Here is a 23,353-nt window from a genome sequence, read left to right as displayed (position 1 = left end):
TCTTCTCTTGGGTTTTCAGTGTAAGACTATGTCTAGTCTTTATCACTTGTGCATAGGCTTTTAGCTGGGATAAGTTTTCTGTAAATCTCTTATCAAAGCAGGCTGCGGGAACAGAAAATAACAAAAGATACAGCTGTTGAGGTGATGCTCAAAGGCAAAAAAAAAAAAGGAAGACGCTTAAGAGGAGCAATTCTGTATGCATTCATATTTCTGCCATAGGAAGTGCTGGTAGCTAGTGGAAAGGAGCTGGTCCAGAGAACAATCTGGATGCAATAGTGATGTTCAGCTAAACAATGAATCCACTGTGTGGGTAGGCTTTTTTAAAGCAAATTATTATTTGGCTTATTGGGCTGTTACTTACAGTGTGAGAACTAATGTCTGTTTCACAGAGCTCTTGGAACTCTGCAAGTGGATGGCTGTAGCTGGGTGTTGAGACACCCTGCAGGCTCAGGCTCCTTCACTTCCCTGAAGCAGATCAGCTGGAAGGCAGTGCTGCAGGAAGAAATTGGAAAGGGATGCTGACTACTGAAGGACTTGCAGGGATTTTGGTACAGAAGGCAGGAAACCAGGGGCGCAGTCACTTTGTTAGACTGAAAAAAGTAATAAACTGGCAAAGGAATAAGTTTGTTCTATGAAGACATTAAGTATTTTAGTAATTCTGGTTTTTTAACAGTAAACTTGTGTTTTATCTACATTTTTTTTCTACAAAAGCTATATGGATTGCTGTAGAACTAGCACATTTATGGCATCAGGAGATATGCGAGTGAGAAATGACTTTTTAATGTGGAAAAATAAAAACTTAATTCAGCAAATGCTATGTTTGAAAGAAAATCCTTCTCCAAGTTCCTTGTATGAAGCCAAGGAATTACTGTTTCTGGTATTTCAAATGGGAAAACCTTTTTGCAGGTGGCCAAGTTAGAGAATGTGTATGAAATAAAGAAGCAAAAAAGGGGAAGAAGCTGAGGTTTTTTCTCCTTCCCCGCTTCCCTTTCTGACAATTTATTTGCAGGTAAACTTACGTCAGGTTACTGAGGTCCAACTAAAGTGTCCAAAAGGACAGAACATGGTATGCACAAGTTTAGTTGTTTGGTCTAGAACTTGATTTTTCACACCTTATGGTTTCTACTCAGCAGTGCTGTAGGGAATAACTGGTTTATTGTGTGACTAAATATTGAAGTTGAGGCTTGCTTTCTGCTTTAAAAGACCAGCTGTAAATACTTCACCTGGCAAAAAGACTGTAATTTGTTATGGTGAAAAATGGCAAGGACTAACTTGGCTAGCACGTTCTTCTGAAAAGGAAGCGTGACATTTGATGTCCAGTTCTTTCATGATCCTGCAGGAATTTAATTTGCAGTTCTTGACCGTGCTGTCCAACCTTTGTACACTCAGTCTGCGTACTGCCACCTCCGTGTGGCTGCTCCTCTGACTTTCACCCAAAACGGTTCTCTTTGCCCCCTAGAATCACTTGTGAGGAGCCCAGGGTAGGAAGTCCTTCTGTGTGTGTAAGCATGAGCCCCTGTCCACACTGCACGATGTCTCGTGATATTTGTGCGCTCCATGAGAGAGCTGGTGGTGAGGAACGTGACCCCAGACTAGTGCCCTTGCAGATGGCTTTTGTTTTCTTGTGAGCTGGCCTGGGCCTGTTTGTGTGAAATGAACTCTCAGCGGCTTGTTTACATGTGTAGCTGTTTGGGCCATAGGCTGACTTTAGGTTCTTAGAGATTTTTGTGGTTTCCTGTTTCTGATCTGTTTTGAGGCTTGGGGCGGGGAGGTGGTGGAAGGAGGCCTTAAATAGTCTCTGATCCTAAAGATGCTTGGAACTTAAGCGCTTTGCTTAGCTGTAGAGGAGGTTAGAGGGTAACCGGCTGATATGCAGGTTCTTACAAATCCTGTCATTGGCTTTAATCCCTACCTGAATTTGGAATTGGAATCCTGGAAATTAGTGGTGGGAAATACCACCATATATGTAAGGTTGTCAAATTCAGAAAAAGGCATTTGCATTAACTAAAATGTTTGGGTCAGCATTGCTCGGGATGTGAGAATTTAATTTCTGTCAAAACAAAATCAGTTTTGTGGATAAAATGCCTTTATTCCCTAAATGAAGAGCCAACACAATCTAACAACGTAGAGGTGTTCTCTGTGCTTCCAAGTCCTTGAGCCTACTGGTTATGTTTTTCCTGATATGACATAAATCTGATTTCCTGGTTACTCACTTGTGGATGAACCGTATTATAGATTTACTGCAACAGGTAAGGAACTGGTGGTAGTGATCAGTTATGATGGAGGCAGAATGTCAGAGCTGAGCTTCTGGTGTTCTGGGATGAGTCTCTGTGACCAATACGGTATGGCTCCCCAAACTTGAAAACACTTCTTTGTATACTGTGAACTTTGCGAGGACATACATACAGAAAGCTTAAGAAGAAAAATCAATTCATTTTGATTCTTCTTCAAAGTTAATCTTTTTGATTATGTTTTGAAGATAGGACTTCTATCTTCCAAAACTGATTTTGAACATGAGGCAAACAACTGCCAGCTAGATACAACAGCCTTTTTTTTTTTTTTAACAACCTACTTGTGCCTTACAGTAATACAAAGAAAAGTCCCTGAAAAAAACAACAGCTTTACTAATCAAATTCTCATAGGTCATTAGAGCATGGCATTATGTCAGGCTTAACCAGGGCTTTATATACATGTCCTCTGAAAAAATTATGTCTTATGATGATTTATTACAAGTATTTTCAACATTACCTTCATATTACTGTAATTTTTCTTTAAATTGTATTAGGGCTGTTAATGCATTCAAGCAGACTACATTAGCTTGGATTCTTTTCATACTTCTGTCTGCCACTATTGCAAAGGGCCCAGCCAGTTTAGGTAGAAGAGTGTCTTTGAAGAATTATTTGCTCCAAGCTTTCCCCATGCATTAATACTTGCAATCTTTAATCTTGAAATGTATTATCAGGACATTCTTTTTAAAGAAGTCTACTTTTCTTTTTAACGATGGTCACTTCTATCAAGATACTTGAAGAGACTTTTTGGAGAACAGTTTTATGCAGTTCTCCAATGAGTGCTTACCTTCCAGCATCTGAGAGGCTTCAGAGGGCATCAGGCATGAAGGTGGGCATCGTTGTTTTAGTGAGCCAGAGCCTGGGCTTCTTTAATCGGTTAGTGTGGCAGTTTGTTGAAACAACACAAAAATCTTCCTTTTATACAGCTGAATGGTTTTGAAATCTGCGTGGCTCATTGATAAAAATGGTCTGTTAAGCAACAGGTTCTTCATGTGGCAACTTCTGAGATGAAAAACTTTCATTCCAGATAGATGTATGACTTCAGATTCTTTTGCAAAACAAAGTTGTGTTAAAATTGCTTTTATAATTGAAACTTGAGATTTCAGTCTGTTTTAAATGTAGCAATTGGTAACTGTTTATGAGCCTAGATGAAAGTATAGATTTTGACAGATTGTTTGGCTTCAGACTGTTTTGCTGACTGCAGTGGTCGGTTTCTTCAGGACGGGTGGAGTTGACGGGCAGTTTGCTGGGTGAAGAGCCAGATCTTGCGTTCTCTGCAGTAATCCTTGCATACGGTTTGACGACAAGGTTTGAAAGGGCGCTGATGCAGCTCTACACAACACAAATGCAAACCACTGTGCTACAGAAGATTAATGTTTGATGTTAATGCTTTTTTAATATCTACAAATAACTAATACTTGGAGTAGGGTTTGTTTACTGCGGTTTGAAGAAAATGGCTTACTGTGATCTTCAGCGAGCTGCTCTGTAGAAAAAAACATCCTGTTGTCCCAGGAAAACAGCTTCGGCATCTCTGTAACCTAGTATGGTTTTTAATAAGTGCCTTGTTTGTTTTTTGGAGAGGGGTGTTTGTTCTTACAAATGCCTGTTGATTTTATTTGTTATGATTTTGACACTTGAGTTGCCTGCCTTAAGAAAGGTTGAACAAGATCTGTCATTTCAGTATGAACTTCACTTCTTGTGATATGTTGAGATTAACCAACTTGTTTAACTGCTTTGTATAGGAACTAAAACCAGGAGATTTTTTAAAATGCCTTAATTTCACCCCTTTTGATCAGATGATCTTTTTGACTAGGTTTTTTTAGAGCTATGTTTTGCACTCTGCTGCACAGAGTGGAAGTGCGAACAGAGCACATGGTTTTAAACACCTCCTAATGACTGTGGTGTGTTAATTTTTTTTAACATGGCTGTGTGTATTTGAGTGTCAAAGCTCACCTGTTGGGTGGGTGAGCACTTCACTAGTTGTGCAGTGCATTCAGAAGTACTGGTTAGGTTTGGCTTAATCCGAGGTTTGTCCTGCCCATTACATGCTTGATTTTATGTTCTAATGATCAGACAATCTGACAGCATCTAGGGATTCTTTTTAAGGCATGCAAATTAATTTTCTCTTTTTTTAGGCAAATATTTTAATTCCTTAAAGGTGGTGGTAATGTTGGCAAATAGACACATTATAAAATTTTTTAAATTATCTGACAAGCTTCTAAGCTTGTATAAATGGAAGCTGGAATGCAGTGGAGTCTCATCATTTGTTCAGTGTATTGTGTATATGCACACATGTATGAGCAGTTGGTTAATAGAAAGAGGATGCTGTCGGTCACTTAGCAGAAAGCCTGACAGAAGTCCAGAGCATAGACAGACAGGAGGATGTCAGGTGCAAGGACTGGTGTCTGCTGCAGTTCAGGAAAGCACGCATCTCCCATGGCTCTGGGTTGCCTTCCTTCACGGCAGCCACTCTGGTGTAGCAGGGTACAGAGTTTATGAAAGGAGAACTGGTGTTCAGTATTGATAGGGATCCCATGATAGTCATTAGGCTTTTCTGCACACCACTCCTGGATGGGGTTGGTTTATAATGGGAAGTGCACCTGTACAGTGTTCTCTGCACTGGAGTGTGAGGCTTTTGGTTGGATTTTGTTATTCTGGATCAGTCTTTCTTTGCTTCTTAACTTGTAGCTGAACTACCCTGCTTCTGCCTGCATCCTCTTTTCAGACACTGTGAGGAGCAGTTTGAGGATGTGTATTCAGGCCCTTCTTAGTATCTGACCTGATAAGTTGCTTTTTTTTTCTTTTGCAATATGCTGGGACTTCCAGGGTGTGTTGCACTCTAGACTTTGAAGTGGTGGCTGTCACAGATAGGTATTGGAGAACCTGGAGAAGGTAAACATTTTCATTGTGGGATATGAGGGGGGAGGAGGCCAGTGGGAAAGCTGTGCATAATATCTGTTAATTGCCCTTTCTTATGCTCTTTTTCAGATACAGGATGTGTGTCAGATGCAGTTGCTGCATCTTTGTCAACCCTCTGAAACACCAGTGTGCTATGAAAAGAATATATTAAATACAACTGCCTAGCTGTTCCTTTATTCCCTTTCCATTTTGCAGATAAATCCTTAGGAGACCCCAGGTTGTCAGTGTTAAAATTATAAGCAGTACAAAATAGATTTCAGTTTTTGAATTTTTGGCTTGTATGGCAATATCAAAATAATTTACAAATCCTCTTAGGCCAAGCCTATCCAACTTAAGCTGTCTGTAGCAGAATCTCAGTATTGACAAATAGTAGCAAGTCAGCTTTGTCTCTGAAACTACAAAACACCTGTCTGGTGAGAGCAGTCACCTTCTCTCAGTGTGAAGTAAAGGCCTTTATTCCTCCTTAATTGCACAGACAAATAGAGGGACTCCATATTTTTACTTGAAGAAAAGTGTATTAATTTGGACATGGCATCTTAGATTCACAGATTTCGGAAGATCTCCCTGTCTCTGATTCAAAAGGCTGCGTGTGGCAGAGATGTAAAAGCTGTGGTTGGATGCGATGGCAGCCGGCAGGGTATCTTCTCCTGCGTCATGCAGCAGCTGTTTTAAAAGCTGCTCGAATTCCATTTGCAAGTGAAAAGATTTAATTCATAGATATCCCAGAGTGCTGCTATGTTGCTTTCTGAGTCCTATAATTTCTTAAGTAGACCTTGCTGAGGTAGGGCATATGTGTTTGTATTGGTTTATCTTCACAATAGTCTGTGAACTTCTTGCAGTTTAGTCTCAACACATAGGACATACACCATTCCGTCGTTCTTACATCCAGTAAGACTTGTGTTGAGCTGCAGGTCAGCCTAATTTTTAGAGTTCTGTATTCTCTGATACCACAAGGCTAAAACCATCAGATTCTATAATAAACACAGATTTCAGGAGCTTAATCTAGCCAAATAATCAGATATTTTTCCAGGAGTTCAGTGTCTTAATTTTCTCCTGAAACTGGTTTGTTTTGGTTTTCTCCTTAATGTTTGCGCAGTACTGGTGGCATAAGAGTTTGCTTCTCCTCGCTGATGCTTTCTAGTTCTGTACATTCAGGTATGGACTAGTTGAAGTTCTTTATCTGCTTGTTTCCCACCATTATGCCTGAGTTCCTGGGGTATATTTTGATTTGTAGTAATGTTTTGGTAGATACAAGAGAGTAAGGTCTTGCTGTTTGTCTAATTTACCAAAAGCTGTAGATTGTTTTAAGTAAGAGAGATACTTTTTTTGCTAAATGGTGTGTGGGTTTTTTTCCCCTCAGTCAATTTATGCAATTATTCTTTCAAACTTTTTGGTTTGAGAGTCAATCCAGGTGTGAACTGGAGGAGATCCTTGTTTGGGGATGACAATTATAAGTTGCTTAAGAATTTAACCAGTTGTACTTGGAATATGTCCTGTATTCATTTTCCTCAACATGTTCTGCATTTCAGGTGTTACACAATGCCAAGACAAATGTTGTATGGATGTCTATCTGCATTATTTCATTTAACAGACCTGTAATACAGTTTACCATAAAAAGCATTCGTCAGAGGCTTGTGCCAATGTTCTAGCTTACATGGTCTCATCAGCATTGTTTATAATCAAAACAAACATACCAGGTGAGGTGTAGAGCTTGGGTTGCTTTGGGTAAATACTTTGTTAGCAAGGTCTGCTTCCTATAAGGCCAACTTTTTTGGTAAGTGGATGGAATAGCTTTTCTGATCGTGTCTGCCCTATGTCTTAATGCAGCTAGAGATTCTGTAATAAAGCCAGCAGTTAGGCTCGGTGTTAGCATACAAGTGGTAGTTAGTACCCTGTTAGGACACTGGCTTTCTTTGTAACAGAAATGGGAGGTTGCTAGCAGAGTTTCAGTGGTAGCAGATGCTCTGCCATCAGCAGGGTTCAGTACCATGTCAGTTAGGAAAGATGTAAAAGATACTGGAAGCTTCAGAAGGCCCATCTAGAAGTGTTTTTTTGCTGCTGTTAGTGTTGATAGAACTGTATCAGCAAAACAGGGTTGCAGATTTTGCGGTGGGAAAGAGCAGTTGTGGTTGTGTACTTGGTTTAGAGCAGTGTGGTGGTTGTTTGATGCATGCTATTGTGCTCAGATATGTTAAAAGTATTAAAAGTTGCAGGGGTAGTGTTGTTGTCAAAATGATGAATTGCAAAAAGGCTTCCAAAGGGTACAGGTTCCTCTAGGTATCTGGGAGCTTTGCCTGTGACTGGCATCTCATACAAAGGGGAGAGAGGAAAGTTGAAAAAGAAAAGTGTAGTGGTATCTAGTGGGCTTTTTTTCATTGATTCAAGTTTTCTTCTCTTAAAGTTTATTTCTACTCTTTGCAGGCAGGAGGGCAAATGAACAACAGAAGGACTTGGTTTACATGGCATGTAAATAAAAGGCAGCCTGTTTCTAGTGACTTAGTGAACATTAGTTAATGAAAATCTTGATCTGTCTGATCTGTAATTCCACTTACCTGCCGCAGATTTGTTATCTTCTTACTAGCTTTTCAAACTCACAGTATGCTGCGCTAAGAAGGAAACAATTTCTGTATGGATAAATTAGAAACAGCACCCGTAAGAGCTTGGGAAAGTAGGTGGTGTTAGAGACTGGTTTTAAAAGCAGAGATCAGATGGTTAGATGAGTGGCTATCACCCATGACATGCAGTCGGGGAGTGTTGTTGCTACGTGAGGGTCTGGGCTTTCATTGGCTTGCCAGCTGAGAGATGCTGGTAACTGCTGGAAGGAGAGCATCCTCAAGCTTCTGAGAACTGCAGATGCAGTTTAGAAGGTTTTTAAGTTCTTCAGTGACTGACTTCATATCTCACCAAAAAAGTCTGTATCTAGCTGAAGCAGAATCCTAGGTCTGATTTTTGCAAAGAGTGGCTGTATGAGGTTGGACCGGATGAGCAAGCCTGTGTCCTGTCTCTGGCACATGTGAAGACATATGTAGAAACACGTATAGTCTCTGCAGACATGTTTTTTGGAATATTTCAAAATAAAACCGAGAAGGTCAGTAACACAGGACACACAATGCTAAGCAAGAAGGTGGAGTATGGAAAGACAAGTGTAGGAGTGACCTCTGTGAAGGTTCACATGTGTCATATCTAGCTGCATAGTTCTGTCACTTCTTAGGTTACTGATACTTTAAATCTATTGCACCTTCCTCTGTCCTTGTTCTTCATCTTGACTTTCCTTTGAGAAAGTCAGGGGACTAATTGATGCTATACTGGGCTGGAAATAACCTCCTCTTCCTACAAAGTCCTTTACTGCTGTCTCTTCCCTTAGGACTTTTCTATCCTTGATATTCATTGTGACAGCTTCAGATGCTGTGCAAGGCAATACACTGTATCCAACACCTTTCCCCCCTTTCTCTCAGCGCTCTGGTGCTTTTGTGGTGGGTTTTTTCTTGTTTATTTTTTCAAGGTGATCTCGCTAGCTGCACATCTAATCGGATCCTCCCAGTGCTGCTGCTTTATTTACCTGTAAACCCTCAGTTGCTCTAGAATAGCCTGACTGGAACCAGTTCATCATTTAAATCCTCCTACTTAGTCTGTATGCATGGGGTTTTTTTTATTTACTATACTTCACTTAATGGGATGCTTCTTATATTGGCATCGCTTCAGCTGCTGAGCGGTCATACTTGTCAGCCTTGCCGCACTCTTGATAGGAGAGAGTACAATCTGGTTTGAATTCTGGCTGCTCGGTGTCTTTACGCAGGATGCTGTTTGAGCAGCTGTCTGCAGGGAAAGTGATTCAGCTGGGCTAATGGGATGTTAGGAGCAATAACCAGTCTGGGGAAGGTGTCAGCTAAAATACCTGCATAGAAGGCATATAAGGAACTGGCCTACAGCGCACAGACTTTAGCATATGTGCTGTTTTCATTATAATAGCATCAATATACTTAGTCCTCTGCTGAGGGAAGAATGCTGCATCACTGATTCTGAGTCAGGGCATATACTGCTCTCAGGGGGAGGTGGTGAACTTTCTGAAAGGCAAAATTCTCCCATCTGTCTCCGCGTCTTCCCCCAGCCTTGCCCCTCTTTTGTCCTCACAAAAGTGGTACAAAATACAGCAAATACCTGTCATTATAGGCAGATTCCTCCTCAGTCTCCAGTGTATCACAAAGCTCAGCACAGGTCTCATAAAAGAAGCTGTTGCCTGTTCTTGATCCGCTGCCCTGTTGGTGTAGTCGTAGTTCTTGGAAAAAGCCCTAAGGAGAAATAGAGATCCTGGAGCAAGTAGGGCTGCACTCAGATTGGAAAGGGAATCTGCCCTTATGCTTCTTGGAAGATATTGTTCCGAATAGCTGCTTAATAACAGTTAATTTTCAGTCTTGTGGCAATTGATATTTATGAGTCAATATTGGAGAAAATGGAGAGTTTTAGCTGTACTCATTCTGACCTTGTTACCTTCATCTCAATTTACAAAGTACATGTTTGCGTGCTTAGAAATGTTTGTGTCTCATTCTGCAATGCCACTAAATGTGTAAGTGAAGTGTATTTCTGAACTGTATCTTCTTTTTGGAAGAAGCTTAGCAGTAAATAAAGGCTGATTTTCCCTGCTGCATAGAGCACAGCCAAGTGAGTAACTGCTAATCTCGGAGCCGGGTGCTTTAAGCCCAAATGCGTGATTGAATGCAAGTCCCAATTCCCTTCTAAAGTGGGTTCTGATAGAAATGCAGAAGGTTGTTCTGAATCAAATTGAAATTCATGAGATGAACATTACTTCTGAAAGAAGATTTTTTTTTTTGAGTATTAACATGAGGTATGTTACAGGCTAGGTCAGAATAGAATACATCTCTGCTGAGCTTAGGAGATTTTCATGAAGTCATAGTTTGTTTCCGTTGAACATACGTTAGGATGCTGACACTAAAAAGTAATGTTCAGGCATGGTGTTAATGTTCTTCAATATTCCCCCTGTTTGCATGCCCCTTCGGTTTTTGTGGTCAGCTCAGCAGAGCTCTCCCATACTCTGGGTGTTCTGGCCAGTTCTGGGTAAAACCCCAGAAGCCAGACACCTGATGGACCACAGGAGGGGTATTACTGACAGGGAGGGAAAGCAGCTCTGCAAGCTCCTTGGTCTTTCTTCGGAAGAATTGCTAAAAGGATACCAATGATGATTTGCTTTGTGTGTTGCAGGAGTCAGTGTTTGGAGCTTATCTTCTTGTACTTGCTGTTTTCTGGGATGTATCTGGTTCTTTGTCTTGCAATTGGGATATCTTTATGTGACCATATGTATGATTTAAATGGTATAATCTGCCTTGTTTTAAAAGGGCATGGGCAAGAGCATTCTTCAAAAAAAAGTATTAGATATTGCTGATTACTAAACCCACCAGCTGATCTGCCTTTTGTATGCTGTTCTCTTTTCTTCCTGTCCTTCCCCAATATGCATTCAAGTGAAATACTATTGGAGAAAGTGAGATTCCAAGTGAAAACATAGGAATGTATCCTTTGTCTCCATTAAAGTGTTCCTGCTTTACTTGTTCATTTACAGTTCATTGCAACTTGGATCTCTAAAGTGATGTTACCTGTGAACACAGGTGCTTGCATAACTAGAGAACTCATAGTTTCAAGAGAACAACTACTTGTTAAAATCGGATGGATGGCTCTGTCTCTGAGCACGAAATAAAGTTTAAAGATCATGGTATTTGTAGGAGACTGTACCGTGAAATTCAATCCATTGGTGTTAGAGAGCATTTTTCCGAGTTTGGAAAAAAGCATTCTTTAATTGAAGTGTTCAGACTTTGACTTATGGCTATATGTATGTGTGCAGCATGACCTAAACAGAGTTGTTTAACACATTAAGAGCTGCTGTTTCCAAAATAAATACTAACATCCCTCCTAAAGACATGTAAATGCTAATCCTTTCACATAGGACATATGATGCTCCTGTGGAAAGAAAGCGCAGATGCGTGTAGTAATTGTTTGAAGGTATGGGAATAACAGTTTCATTTCTCTTTCCAGTATGATGCTGTTCCAATCCAGTCTAGTGTGGTGTTATGCTCCTGCTCATCCCCATCGATGGTGAGGAACCAAGCAGATTCCAGTGCTCCATCTGTCATTTCCACCTGTGGCAGCAGACAGGGATCTAATATGGAGGGCACTGCAGCTGAATCACGAGCTAGTTCAAACGCCTTGCAGCAGCATACAGGACAGCAGCCTCCACAGCCTCGAAAGAAACGACCTGATGACTTCAAATTTGGGAAAATTCTGGGCGAAGGATCTTTTTCAACGGTAACTTTACTTTCTATAAGAAGTGCCAGATCTCTTGGATAAACTTCAAAATAATATTATTGCTGAGATTTAAATCTGGAGAGAACAGCTTGAAGAGTAAATGAGCACAACGTAGTGGTTATAAGCTTAACTATTAAAATTAAGTGTTACCATAAATATGGGTGCTGATTTTTCAAGTACCTTTTAAACTCATCAGAAGTGCTGTTGTATCCTCATGGCTTCATGCTTGGATTGCTTTCTAATATAAGCTTGATAGCATAATGGGTTATGTTTGATATAGAGGATTGGAACTGGGCTAAGAGTTTGTCATGGTAAGAACTTCTGTGCAATGTCCTGTCTGCGCAGGAGCTACTGCCAGGTGCTTAGGGAAGAAAGTAAGAACAGTGATACTTCTCCAGTATTCTTTCTCAGCCTCTAGTGTCATGTCCCTCAAGGACTTCATGAGCCACAGTCAGTATCTTTGTATTCAGTAGCCTTAAATGGACTGTTTCTAACTTACTTCTCGCATCCATGGCATCACGCAGCATGAAGCAGTTAATACTTTCATTTGATGCTTTTGTAGTTGCCCCATTGTAAGGCAGTAAGAAGTATTTCTGTATCTTTTTCACATCTTTTTCACATGCCATTTGCTGTATATACCTTTTGGTTGTTGATCTCTAAATGTTGGGTTTTTTGTGGTGATTCTTATACCATCTACTGTGGTGTTTAGGAAGCAGGCCTCTAGTAGTCATCAAAAGTAATTTGCACTTAAATACATAGTTTGCAACTTGCAGGTTTCCCTAAAGAATCCAGCAGGCTGCTGCCTCTTGGGTATACCGGAACACAATGCTTCAGTGAGACACTTAATTCTTGCTTGTGGTCTCTGAAAGTTAGTACCATGTTCCTTGTAAATAGAGGAATTCATAGGGCCTAGCCCAAACTCTGAATAAACCTGGGTTCCAGCATTCTGCTACCTGCTTACTGGTAGGGGGTTTTCTTGTTCCCCAGTCTAGGTAGCTCAAATGCATTTAGTTGGGCAGCAGGAGACAGACTGAATACCATGAAAATGTTAATCCCTACGTAGCCTTATTGTTTTGAGTTTTACAAGCAGAATTTCAGTTGCCATAATCATCTGGGCCTCAGTGCTAGAGAGAACGCGTTTGGGAGTTAGTTCTTCCTGCCTGTCACCACCTCTGTCGACCTCCGCAGTTCTGGTCCATTATTGCAGTGCTATCACTTTAGAAACTCATCAATAATTTTAGGGATGCCTTTCCTAATGATCAGACTCCAGGGGATGCTTGCCTATTCTCTCTGGCCACTGAACAAGTTACAAACTGTTGCTGGAGGGGACTTCACAGTACTTGCTTATTATTATTTAAAAAATAATGTCCATTTCTGGCTTCATAAACTGATTTTTTAATTTAAAAACTTTCAAGTTGAGGATAACTGTAGCCTTCAGCCTATAGACTGCATCCTTCAAGAAGGAAGCTTGCTTGCTGCTCTTGTAGCATCACAGAAGGACTGAGGTTGCAAGGGACCTCTGGAGGTGATATCATCCAAACCCCCTGTTCAAGCAGGACCACCTAGAGCTGGTTTCCCAGGACCATGTCTGGACAGCTTTTGAGTATGTCCAAGGATGGAGGTTCCACAACCTCTCTGGGCAACCTGTGCCAGAGTTTGGTCACCTTCACAGTAAAAAAGTCTCCTGATGTTCAGATAGAACCTCTTGTGTTTCAGTTTGGCCCACTGCTGAAAACAGCCTGAATCAATCTTCTTTACACTTCAGATATAAATATACATTGGTGAGATTTCCCCTGAGCCTTTTCTCTAGCCTGAACAATCCCATCTCTCTCGGCCTTTCCTCAAATGAGAGATTCTTCACTCTGCTAATAATCTTAGTGTCCTTTTCTTCAGTAGATGTTTTACTGAGGAGCCTAGAACTGTAGACACAGTACTCCAGGTGTGATCTTACCAGTGCTGAATAGAGGGGAAGGGTCACCTCCAGCAACATCCCTCCTGATGCAGCCCAGGATACCATTTGCCTTCTTTGTGGCAAGAGCACATTGCTGGCTCATGTTCAGATTGGTGTCCACAAGGACCCCTGGGTCCTCTTTTGCGAAGCTGCTTTCCAGCCCATCAGTCCTCAGCACATACTGGTTCATGGGATTATTCCTCCCCAGGAGGAGGAATTTGTAGTTCAAAAAAGGGAACTGCATGAGATTCCTGTCCGCCCACTTCTTCAGTCTTCTGAGGTCCCTCTGGATGGCAGCACAACCCTCTGATATATCAACACCACAGCTCATGCCATGTGGGGCATGTATCTTCACATTGTTATCAAAACATCTTGTTAAAAAGCATATGCTTTGTTCTTCATATAGTCACAGAATGGTTTGGGTTGGAAGACACCTTAAAGATCACCTAGTTGCAAGCCCCCTGCCATAGGCAGGGGCGCCCTCCCCAAAACCAGGTTTCCAACCTGGCCTTGAACACTTCCAGGGATGGGGCATCCACAACTTCTCTGGGAAACCTATGCCAGTGCCTCATCACCCTCATGGTGAAGAATTTCTTCTTTATATCTAATCTAAATTTGCCCTCTTTCTTATTAAATATGGTTGTAGATTCAGAGATCTGATTGTGCGCCCCAAGATCTTCACTGATGTTCTGGCTGAAAAGTGTTCATCTCAAAAAGTATGGGCCTTCATATTACCATGCTGCCAAAGACAGCTTCATATTAAAAAAAATTAAAAATCACTTACTTGGGGTCATAATTAATTTATTCAGTTTCCTTGGACTTCTATTAAGCTACCACAAACTCTACCTGGTGCCGGTGCTATATTTCAAATTCAGCAGAGATGCACATGATCTGGCCTCAGGATTTTTCTTCAGAGAATTCTGCAGTTGTGTGGGATTCCGCAGCTGTGATTTTTCTTGGACCCATGCTTGGTATTAACAGATACACAAATGCAGGGCCTTTTAGTTGTTGCTCTGCTCTTTTAAAGTAATGAAAATCTGCTTGCTTTGTAGACAGCTTCAAGCTCCTCTCAGACTAGTATCTGTTATGTGGTGGCAGAATTATAATTCTCATGTTTGGGCAGGCATGTTGTCCTAATCACCTCCTAGATGGCTGGTACAGAAGATGGCTGGTACAGAGTTCATTTGTCTGGGTTTTTTTTCCCCCCCTTGGTTTTGTCTCAACCTATAAATGAGGTTTCTCTTGGAGAGGAGGAGGAGCTCTAAGGAAGTATTGAGAGTCTGACCAAAACCAGTTCTTAAATGCAGACTTAATCTCTGGCAGTCTGAAGTGTTTGTTCAGGTTGAGTTGGGCTTGGCCATGATGTCTGCCAATTATGTTGACAATTTTTTTTTTTTTTGCTTTGTAGCCTCTGTTGAGGGTTCTTTGCTCTTCTTATATTGCCTTCCTGCATTCGGGGTTTTATGAGACATTTCTTGCCTTGCTGTTGTCTGAATTTGCAACTTACATGTGTACATGTTCTGTGAATCCGTTTGGGTTTGGTTTTTGGTTTGGCTTTTGTTTTTAAGTTACCTAACCAAGGTCTAATTACTTTCTGTGGAATTTACATTCTGTACTGATACTACTTCTTCCCATAGAGTGGATAGGATTCAGGCCCCTGATAGCATGTACCTCTGTGGGTTTGTTCTTTTTCTTTTTTTTGGTTGTGATTCTACTGGGTTTTGTAGATTATTAGTTAAGAGGAAATTAGCATATATGGTACACTCTTATTCGTTCAGTGAGGAAGGGACTTGAGGGTACCCAAGTACTCATGCTAGGAGTTAAATATTCAGTCCTGAGTACTTGGAACACAGCTGCTCAATATCAATATAAGTATGTGGAGGAGAGTCAGTCTTTGGGGCTATACAGCTTAATTCAAATTTGAGAGTTATTAGGCAAGAGATACTTTAATCACTTCTGCCATCTGTGCATGTGTATAGATAGCAAGATTGCCTATTGGATTTTTGTTTTACCGATGGCACTGGATTGTTTTATGAGAATGTAGAAGTATCAATCTGCAAAACGCAGAAGGCTAGTGCTATATATCTGGGTATGTGTTTGACAGCTGACTTGTAAAGTGACCTGTTTTCAGTGGCTTTAATGGTAGATGTGATTGATGAAACCTGGCAACAAAAACTAGAAAAGTTAAAAACATTCTCATTTGATTGCACAGCTTTAAATAGCGTTACCTGTGTACACAGAGGGGTCTCAAGAATTCCTTATGCAGGGATGCAGCTTGTAACACCCTGGTGGTTTCTAGTGGAAATTTTGATTAACTAAATACTGTGACTTCCAATGTGTTTGCAGAAGATGAACTTTTTTAGAAAATTAAAGGTGCCTCTTACTACTGAGCTGAGATTTCAGTTTTCTAATGCCAAAAGAGTGCAACTGCATGCACTTCTTTGACCCGAGAAAATGCCTTATTTAGAAGCTCTTTTTCTTAAAAGACGCCATGATGTCTGCCAATTTTTTTGAAAATTTTTTTTTTTTTGCTTTGTAGCCTCTGTTGAGGGTTCTTTGCTCTTCTTATATTGCCTTCCTGCATTCGGGGTGTTGAATGACATTTCTTGCCTTGCTGTTGTCTGAATTTGCAACTTACATGTGTACATGTTCTGTGAATCCGTTTGGGTTTGGTTTTTGGTTTGGCTTTTGTTTTTAAGTTACCTAACCAAGGTCTAATTACTTTCTGTGGAATTTACATTCTGTACTGATACTACTTCTTCCCATAGAGTGGATAGGATTCAGGCCCCTGATAGCATGTACCTCTGTGGGTTTGTTCTTTTTCTTTTTTTTGGTTGTGATTCTACTGGGTTTTGTAGATTATTAGTTAAGAGGAAATTAGCATATATGGTACACTCTTATTCGTTCAGTGAGGAAGGGACTTGAGGGTACCCAAGTACTCATGCTAGGAGTTAAATATTCAGTCCTGAGTACTTGGAACACAGCTGCTCAATATCAATATAAGTATGTGGAGGAGAGTCAGTCTTTGGGGCTATACAGCTTAATTCAAATTTGAGAGTTATTAGGCAAGAGATACTTTAATCACTTCTGCCATCTGTGCATGTGTATAGATAGCAAGATTGCCTATTGGATTTTTGTTTTACCGATGGCACTGGATTGTTTTATGAGAATGTAGAAGTATCAATCTGCAAAACGCAGAAGGCTAGTGCTATATATCTGGGTATGTGTTTGACAGCTGACTTGTAAAGTGACCTGTTTTCAGTGGCTTTAATGGTAGATGTGATTGATGAAACCTGGCAACAAAAACTAGAAAAGTTAAAAACATTCTCATTTGATTGCACAGCTTTAAATAGCGTTACCTGTGTACACAGAGGGGTCTCAAGAATTCCTTATGCAGGGATGCAGCTTGTAACACCCTGGTGGTTTCTAGTGGAAATTTTGATTAACTAAATACTGTGACTTCCAATGTGTTTGCAGAAGATGAACTTTTTTAGAAAATTAAAGGTGCCTCTTACTACTGAGCTGAGATTTCAGTTTTCTAATGCCAAAAGAGTGCAACTGCATGCACTTCTTTGACCCGAGAAAATGCCTTATTTAGAAGCTCTTTTTCTTAAAAGACTAACATTTAGTGGCCGGGGGTATGTAATAATATTTTGGGGTACTCTGTTACAACTGATTTTGCAAGGGGTTAGAATATAATGAGAAGTGCATTAGAAGCAAGCCCAGTACAGTGATTTCAAAAAAAAAAAAAAAAATCAGTATAATGTTGAGATCCTAGCAAGGTATTGGAATGGATGTAAACTGGGAATGAGAAAAGCAGGAACTGCAGTCATCTGTTGTCACAAGGTTATTGCTCGGATTCATGCAAGAGGACTCTTCAGATGGCCTTGGAAGGTGCCTTCTGTAGAAGTTCTTTCTTGGAGATGAGCTTTAATTTGCATTCCTCCAAAAGCTTTTCTCTTTAAAAAGGCAGAACTGCTTGCCAGGAGCTTTATCCCTTTTTTCTAATCGGAAAGCTCTCATTCCCTTTCTTTACAGTTTATTAGGAAAGCAATCTAAATAGTTAAAAGCTCTGTCTCACTTCTTACTTTTGATCTTTCAGATAAATTTTATCTTTCAATCTCTGCCATTTATGTTAAGAAAAAGTACTGTGACAGATTTTATAGATATTCCTCATTGCACTTGTTGCTTCTCCGTCCCCCTTAAGAAGATTTGGCAATTTACTGTGACTTATGCTACAATCTTCAGAGTTCTTCTGGGGGAGTAAAAAGTAAATCAGTGATTACCCAGTCGGGTGTGTAAGTCTTAGCAAAACAAGTGGTGGTGTGCTGAGCTGAATTTCTGCCGAGGTCTTGCCGAAGGCAGCACAATGTGAACACATGCTTAAATATTTTGCTGATTGCAGTTGTGATAGCTTGTCTTGGATGATCAGTATTCTTGGTACTGACTGGGAGATCAAAACCAAAGTTAATGGATGTCTTTGAATGGTTACAATCTATTTTCTCTCCTCTGGCAACAGGTTGTCTTGGCTCGAGAATTGGCAAGTTCTAGAGAATATGCCAGTAAGTATTGACTGCTTCAACATGAACTTTTTAAAAATACCCTGTCAATGTGGTCCTGTTACAAAACACCTGTTCAAAAGACAGAATTAGTGGTTTTATGATAACTTTCTAACAAAAAAAAAAACCAAATTACTTAAACTTTATTTGGTTGTACCTCCTGCATTTTCACTCTTTTTCTTTAAGTTAAAATTCTAGAAAAGCGTCATATCATAAAAGAAAACAAGGTGCCATATGTGACACGAGAGAGAGATGTCATGTCCCGCCTAGATCACCCTTTTTTTGTGAAACTCTACTTCACCTTTCAGGATGATGAGAAGCTATGTATCCTTTGCATTTTAAAACTTGCTGTGAGGCTTTCCTAAAGGTAACAATCCTTTAAAACATTGTCTAACAGGAATGATGGAAATAACTTGAGGTATTAATGTTTGCCATGCAATTTTTGCAGTCTTGCTTTTAATAGCATATAAGCAAATAGAGTAAGTGTGGCCCCTCAAAGAAAAGAGTGGGTGACTTGCAGGACGGGGGAAATGAAGAGAACTGTAACTTTTATTGTCAGCATGGTAAATGCTGAAGGGCAACTTGCAACAATCTAAGTTTAAAATAATAAAAAAAAAAAACCATCAGGGGTGTGTGAGAAATGTTTTATTTCTGATGTATACAGTAAAACACCACAGTTCCTGTGTTTAAAATAGGGGGAGACAGCTATATTTGCTACTATTTCTTATTTGAAAAATTAGATTTATTAACATTTTTCTTATGTAGAATAATCCAAATGCTAGAAAGCTGCAGCTCTTCTGTTTGGGCCATTGTTCCCCAAGTTTTCTCTCTAGCTGGGATTGCAAAGCGCAGGTGCATCTGGAAAGCTCATTGGTTTGCAGTCAGCTTTTTTTCCTTGTGAAGAAAATGTTAATTGTGTGAATTTGCTCCTAGACTCCCTGCTTTGAATTGGCTGTGCCAAGGGTACAAGGATAGCTTGCTATTTCTGGGGCCAGCAAGTAGCTGTGCTTTCCACAGAGGCTGCTAGCTGTGCTTAGCAGGCCCTATATTGTGCCCATACGTATGTACATGCATGCACCGAGAGGACTTACGGGGCTTTCTTTCGTAATGTAAATATTCGCTTAGTGAATGCTGGGTTGACTTTGGAACTTTCCAGATGATGGGGCAATGTTAAACTTAGGTTGAATGCTCCTTATGACTACAAGTAGTTCTCTCTGAAGGCAAATATGTAAACAATTTAAATGAGTTATTCAGGTGACTGTAGAAACTACGCATTTAACTCTTATGTAGTCTCTGCTGCGGTAGGAAATCGGGACCTGTGTCCTAGGCTGCTAATATATTTAAGAAATTGTTTTGGGTTGCTACCATGCAAAGTTTCAAATTAACCATCTTCAATTCTTCCCTGTTCCGTGTGTTTTTAGTATTATTTTTGTCTTTGAAATGAGGTGTGGGGATTTTTGTTTTAGAATGGTTTAGTGATAGACCTTAACTATACTTACATTCAGATTTTGGGCTTAGCTATGCCAAAAACGGAGAGCTGCTAAAGTATATACGCAAAATTGGCTCATTTGATGAGACCTGTACCAGGTTTTACACTGCTGAAATTGTATCAGCCCTGGAGTATTTGCATGGGAAAGGAATAATTCACAGGTAATACAACACACATTTGATTGTGCACAAGGTGTTTTTTGTGGAAATGTTCCTTGTGAAGCCTAAAGCAGATGTGGATTTTGTGGAAAGCTAGGGAGAGCCTGCCAGAGTTGCATTAGCATTGGTGGTGCTGTTAACACTGGGAGCCGAACTAAGAACGCTTTAGGGGAGAGCCAGTCTCTGTTATTAGACCAACTGTTCTAGCAGGGGAAAAAGTAAGAAAACTTTTTGGCCTAGAATTACCATTACCAAAAGCTCGTCTTTTCCAAACTTGATCAGTTGGGCTAAATGCAGAAACCAACTTTTTGTTTAACTGCATTTTTTCCTGTAGTGTTATGCACCAAAAGTAAACAGAATTCTGCTGGTGTGTGAATTAGTGTGCAGCATGCCATCAAGAACAGTAAAATCAGTGTGTGTCGTTTTTCAGAATGAACAACTTCCACAAAGCTGAACAGTAACCAGGGAAATGGTGAAACTTAAAGTTTCTGATGGGACCTTTGCAGTTGTTCCTGATATAATTATATTGTCTGGATAAGCATGTTTTGTCATTCATGTTTGTTAAACAAATTAAAGCTGTAAGTGTGAGAAATCTGAGCTGCAGAACTTCTCTTTGGGCAAGAAATCTATTGTGTCCGACGGTTCTCAAGCAGCTGTTCATGGAACAGGAGGTGCTAGCTGGCAAAAAGCTGGCTGGTTATAATTCTGATAGCATTATTACTACTTTTGGTCATATTTAAAAGGACAAAGTATTTTCCTAATACTACTCTGTGAAATACTTGAGAATAGAATCTAAGGGGGCTGGATGTGGAGAGTACTAAAAGCATAACATTTTCTACAGGGGGGAAAAAAGTTCAAGAACTCCACGTTTCACTAGGGTCATACAGCTCATGCCTTAGGCTGGCAGTATGCTTACAGAATGCATAGAGCATGATTGTCAGTAGTACTAAGCCTATATCGGAAATCCTGTATTAGAAAAGCTGCTTTATATTTGTCTTCATATGAAGGCCACTATGAGAAGCTCGAAAGAACATGGTGAAATTGTGCAGCTGGAGAACTTTATGCTAAGTTTGTTTAATTGTAAGTCCATAGCTCTAGCAGCGCCTGAAAGCTCTTGGGATTTTCTGCTGCCTAAAGAAATACAACCTGAGAGAGAACCACTTCAAGATGCCAGGCTACTCTGGAAAAGTTACTGCAGATATCTCTCTCCGTGTGTCTAGATATACGGCTATAGCCTAGATCTGTAATGTAACATTAATATAGGTATATGATATACAAACTGTCTGTATATGTGCGTATAGAATACAATATATACACACACGGATGTATATGTAAAAGATCTCACACAGAACTGTTAAAAAGGTCCATTTCATTCACATACTTTCTACTCTCTCTGAGCATAGTTAGAGGAAAATGAGCGGGACTTTTGTGGCTGCTGTGTCAGAATTCCTTCATTCCAATTGCTCTCTGTGCTAGTCCACAGGCTTTAAAATGTACAGCTGCACAACCCATGCTTTGCAATAGCAGGGGGCTGTAATCTGAGGAGAATAATGCTGCACACTGGCTGACGGAAATAGCTTTGAATTTGCACTGATTCTTCTTACCGGTCAACCAAAACAACTCCTGTGCTTCTAGATTTGTTTAGGAGCATCCAGAGATACTTCTTAGGAGACAAGGATATCATCTTTCCTTGTCAGCTGAGGAAACTTGAGCCGAAGTAAATAATATCATAACTGTAATTTTTTGTTCTTGCTAATGAACCTTTTGACATCTAACTCTATATTACTCTATTGTGTGTGATACTATGAGACTGGTTTTATCCAGAATCAGAGACGGTGCCCATACAAATGGTATGCATACATTTGAAATACAGATTATAACTGGGTTTGTATGTGACAAATATAAGCAATGCAATTCTTAGAGTGGAGGGGGTTTACAGTTCTTGTCTGCTGGACATCCAGCTGGGGGCGGGTGGGGGGCACCGACTAACTGGAGTTTGGCACTGAGGGAACAGGCCCATGGGATCCTACTGCTGTATCCGTCTGTCAGGTGTTATTCAAACTGAGGCTTGGGAGTGAAGGGTTTGTGGGTTTGGTTTGGGGTTTTTTTCCCATTTTTGTTGAACAAGTGAGATGCACAACAGCTGAGCTTTGAGATTATTCATTACTTCAGGTCTTTTTAGAAAAAATGGTAATTAATGGGCTTTTCAAAACCTGTTACCAGTCTGCATGTTGACAGCCACAAGTTAGAGGAAAGTTGACACAACAATGTTCACAGAATGTCTGCATCATTTATGACAGCATTATATACATAAGTCACTAGACAGTTTTGCAGGTTTAATTTGTGTGCTGTTTGAGTACAAAAATCTGCCTTTTCCAGGGACCTTAAGCCAGAGAACATCTTGCTAAATGAAGACATGCACATTCAAATAACAGACTTTGGAACAGCAAAAGTATTATCTGCAGACAGCAGACAAGGTAGGTCCTTATTTATTTCATCATGTGACACAGGTAGCTATAGCAAGTGGTCCTTTGAAAATATGTGTTGCATTTACCGAATTGTAACATTCCAATATCGTTGCCTTTTATCTAACACAAGCACTGAGAGATGTTGGAGCAGTTTTGACTGTCACTGCTTGGATTATGTCAGAGTAGGTAATACTTGGTGTGGTGGTGTAGCCAGGTATAAATAAACCAAATAAAGTGGGAAGTTAAACTACTTCAAATTACTTTTCGTTTGCAAGACAAGAGTGCAAGCATAGTTACTGTGGTTCATCTGAAACAGTAAGTTTTTACTCTGCATATGCATTTAACCCCAGTGACTACCAGTTTTTTAAATGTGAAGGTTACAGATTTCTTGTGTCACTAGTTGCTTAGTATTAACCCATGAATCAGCGATGTTGCAAACAACACCTGAAAAAAGCACTAGGCTAAACTGAATTTGATTAACGTATTTTACTTGGGTGTAGAAAGCACGTGTTGGTAGATTTTTGTACCTAACAAAGTGCCTGGCTTCTTGAGCCAGATAGGTATCACTGAGATTAATTGATTTGTCTTTTCCAAGCAGGTTTTGTGGATGGGTAGAGCAATGAAATTCTTATGGGTTCTTTGTAGCATTATGTACCTTTCCATAGGTTGCCTTTGGGCTTTTTTTATTGGATGGGGGCAGGGGAGGAAGGGGGAGGGGGGTTGGCTTCTCCCTAAGTATGTACTTGCTTATTTCTTTCCATTTTCTTACCAGCGCGGGCAAACTCATTCGTAGGGACGGCGCAGTATGTTTCTCCAGAACTGCTGACAGAGAAATCTGCCTGTAAAAGGTGAGGACTTGATTGTATTTCGGAACTTTACTGACTCTGTAAGGATACCGTCAAATGGGGGGAAGGGATAATGAAGCAAGCCAGCGTAGTATTTCAAAGAAACAAGGTGCTTGAGTATAAAGGTTTTTTCAAGAGAGTTTGAAATCTTGAAGTATTGCTCCTTGTCTGAATCCTGGCTTCCTCAGTTCATCTACCTTCTGGAGTTCTACAGACAGGATTAGGTCTTGTCAGGAGCAGGAGGTGTGTAACGGGAAGTTGGATTTCTCTTGCCCCCAAATAAATTTAAAACCTTTTCCTGTCATCCAAATAATATAATTATTTTAATTGTTTTATATAAACTTGCTCTAATGTGGTAATTCCT

The 23,353-nt window shown here is 40.2% G+C and overlaps 1 protein-coding gene across 2 annotated transcripts in view; it reads left to right on the top strand.

Moving 5' to 3' along the window:
* The first annotated feature begins 4,756 nt into the window (after positions 1-4,756).
* Positions 4,757-23,353, top strand: part of PDPK1 (3-phosphoinositide dependent protein kinase 1) — a 28,747-nt gene continuing 10,150 nt past the window's right edge. Inside the window, exons 1-7 of one of the 2 annotated variants that reach the window (XM_009644460.2) lie at positions 4,757-4,762; positions 11,250-11,519; positions 17,990-18,032; positions 18,216-18,353; positions 19,535-19,679; positions 22,056-22,153; positions 22,917-22,992. In XM_009644460.2, coding sequence (XP_009642755.1) covers positions 11,307-11,519; positions 17,990-18,032; positions 18,216-18,353; positions 19,535-19,679; positions 22,056-22,153; positions 22,917-22,992 — 713 coding nt within the window. In that variant the 5' untranslated portion in view covers positions 4,757-4,762; positions 11,250-11,306. Of the gene's footprint in view, positions 4,763-6,293; positions 6,363-11,249; positions 11,520-17,989; positions 18,033-18,215; positions 18,354-19,534; positions 19,680-22,055; positions 22,154-22,916; positions 22,993-23,353 lie in introns of those variants that run through there. The other variant, XM_035899956.1, reaches the window with a different exon arrangement.

This window comes from Egretta garzetta, unplaced genomic scaffold (genome assembly GCF_000687185.1).
Source record: "Egretta garzetta isolate BGI_Z169 unplaced genomic scaffold, ASM68718v1 scaffold448, whole genome shotgun sequence".
NCBI classification, from domain to species: Eukaryota; Metazoa; Chordata; class Aves; order Pelecaniformes; family Ardeidae; genus Egretta; species Egretta garzetta.
Note: the sequence above shows the minus strand (reverse complement) of the source record. Positions and strands in the feature narration are given on the sequence as shown.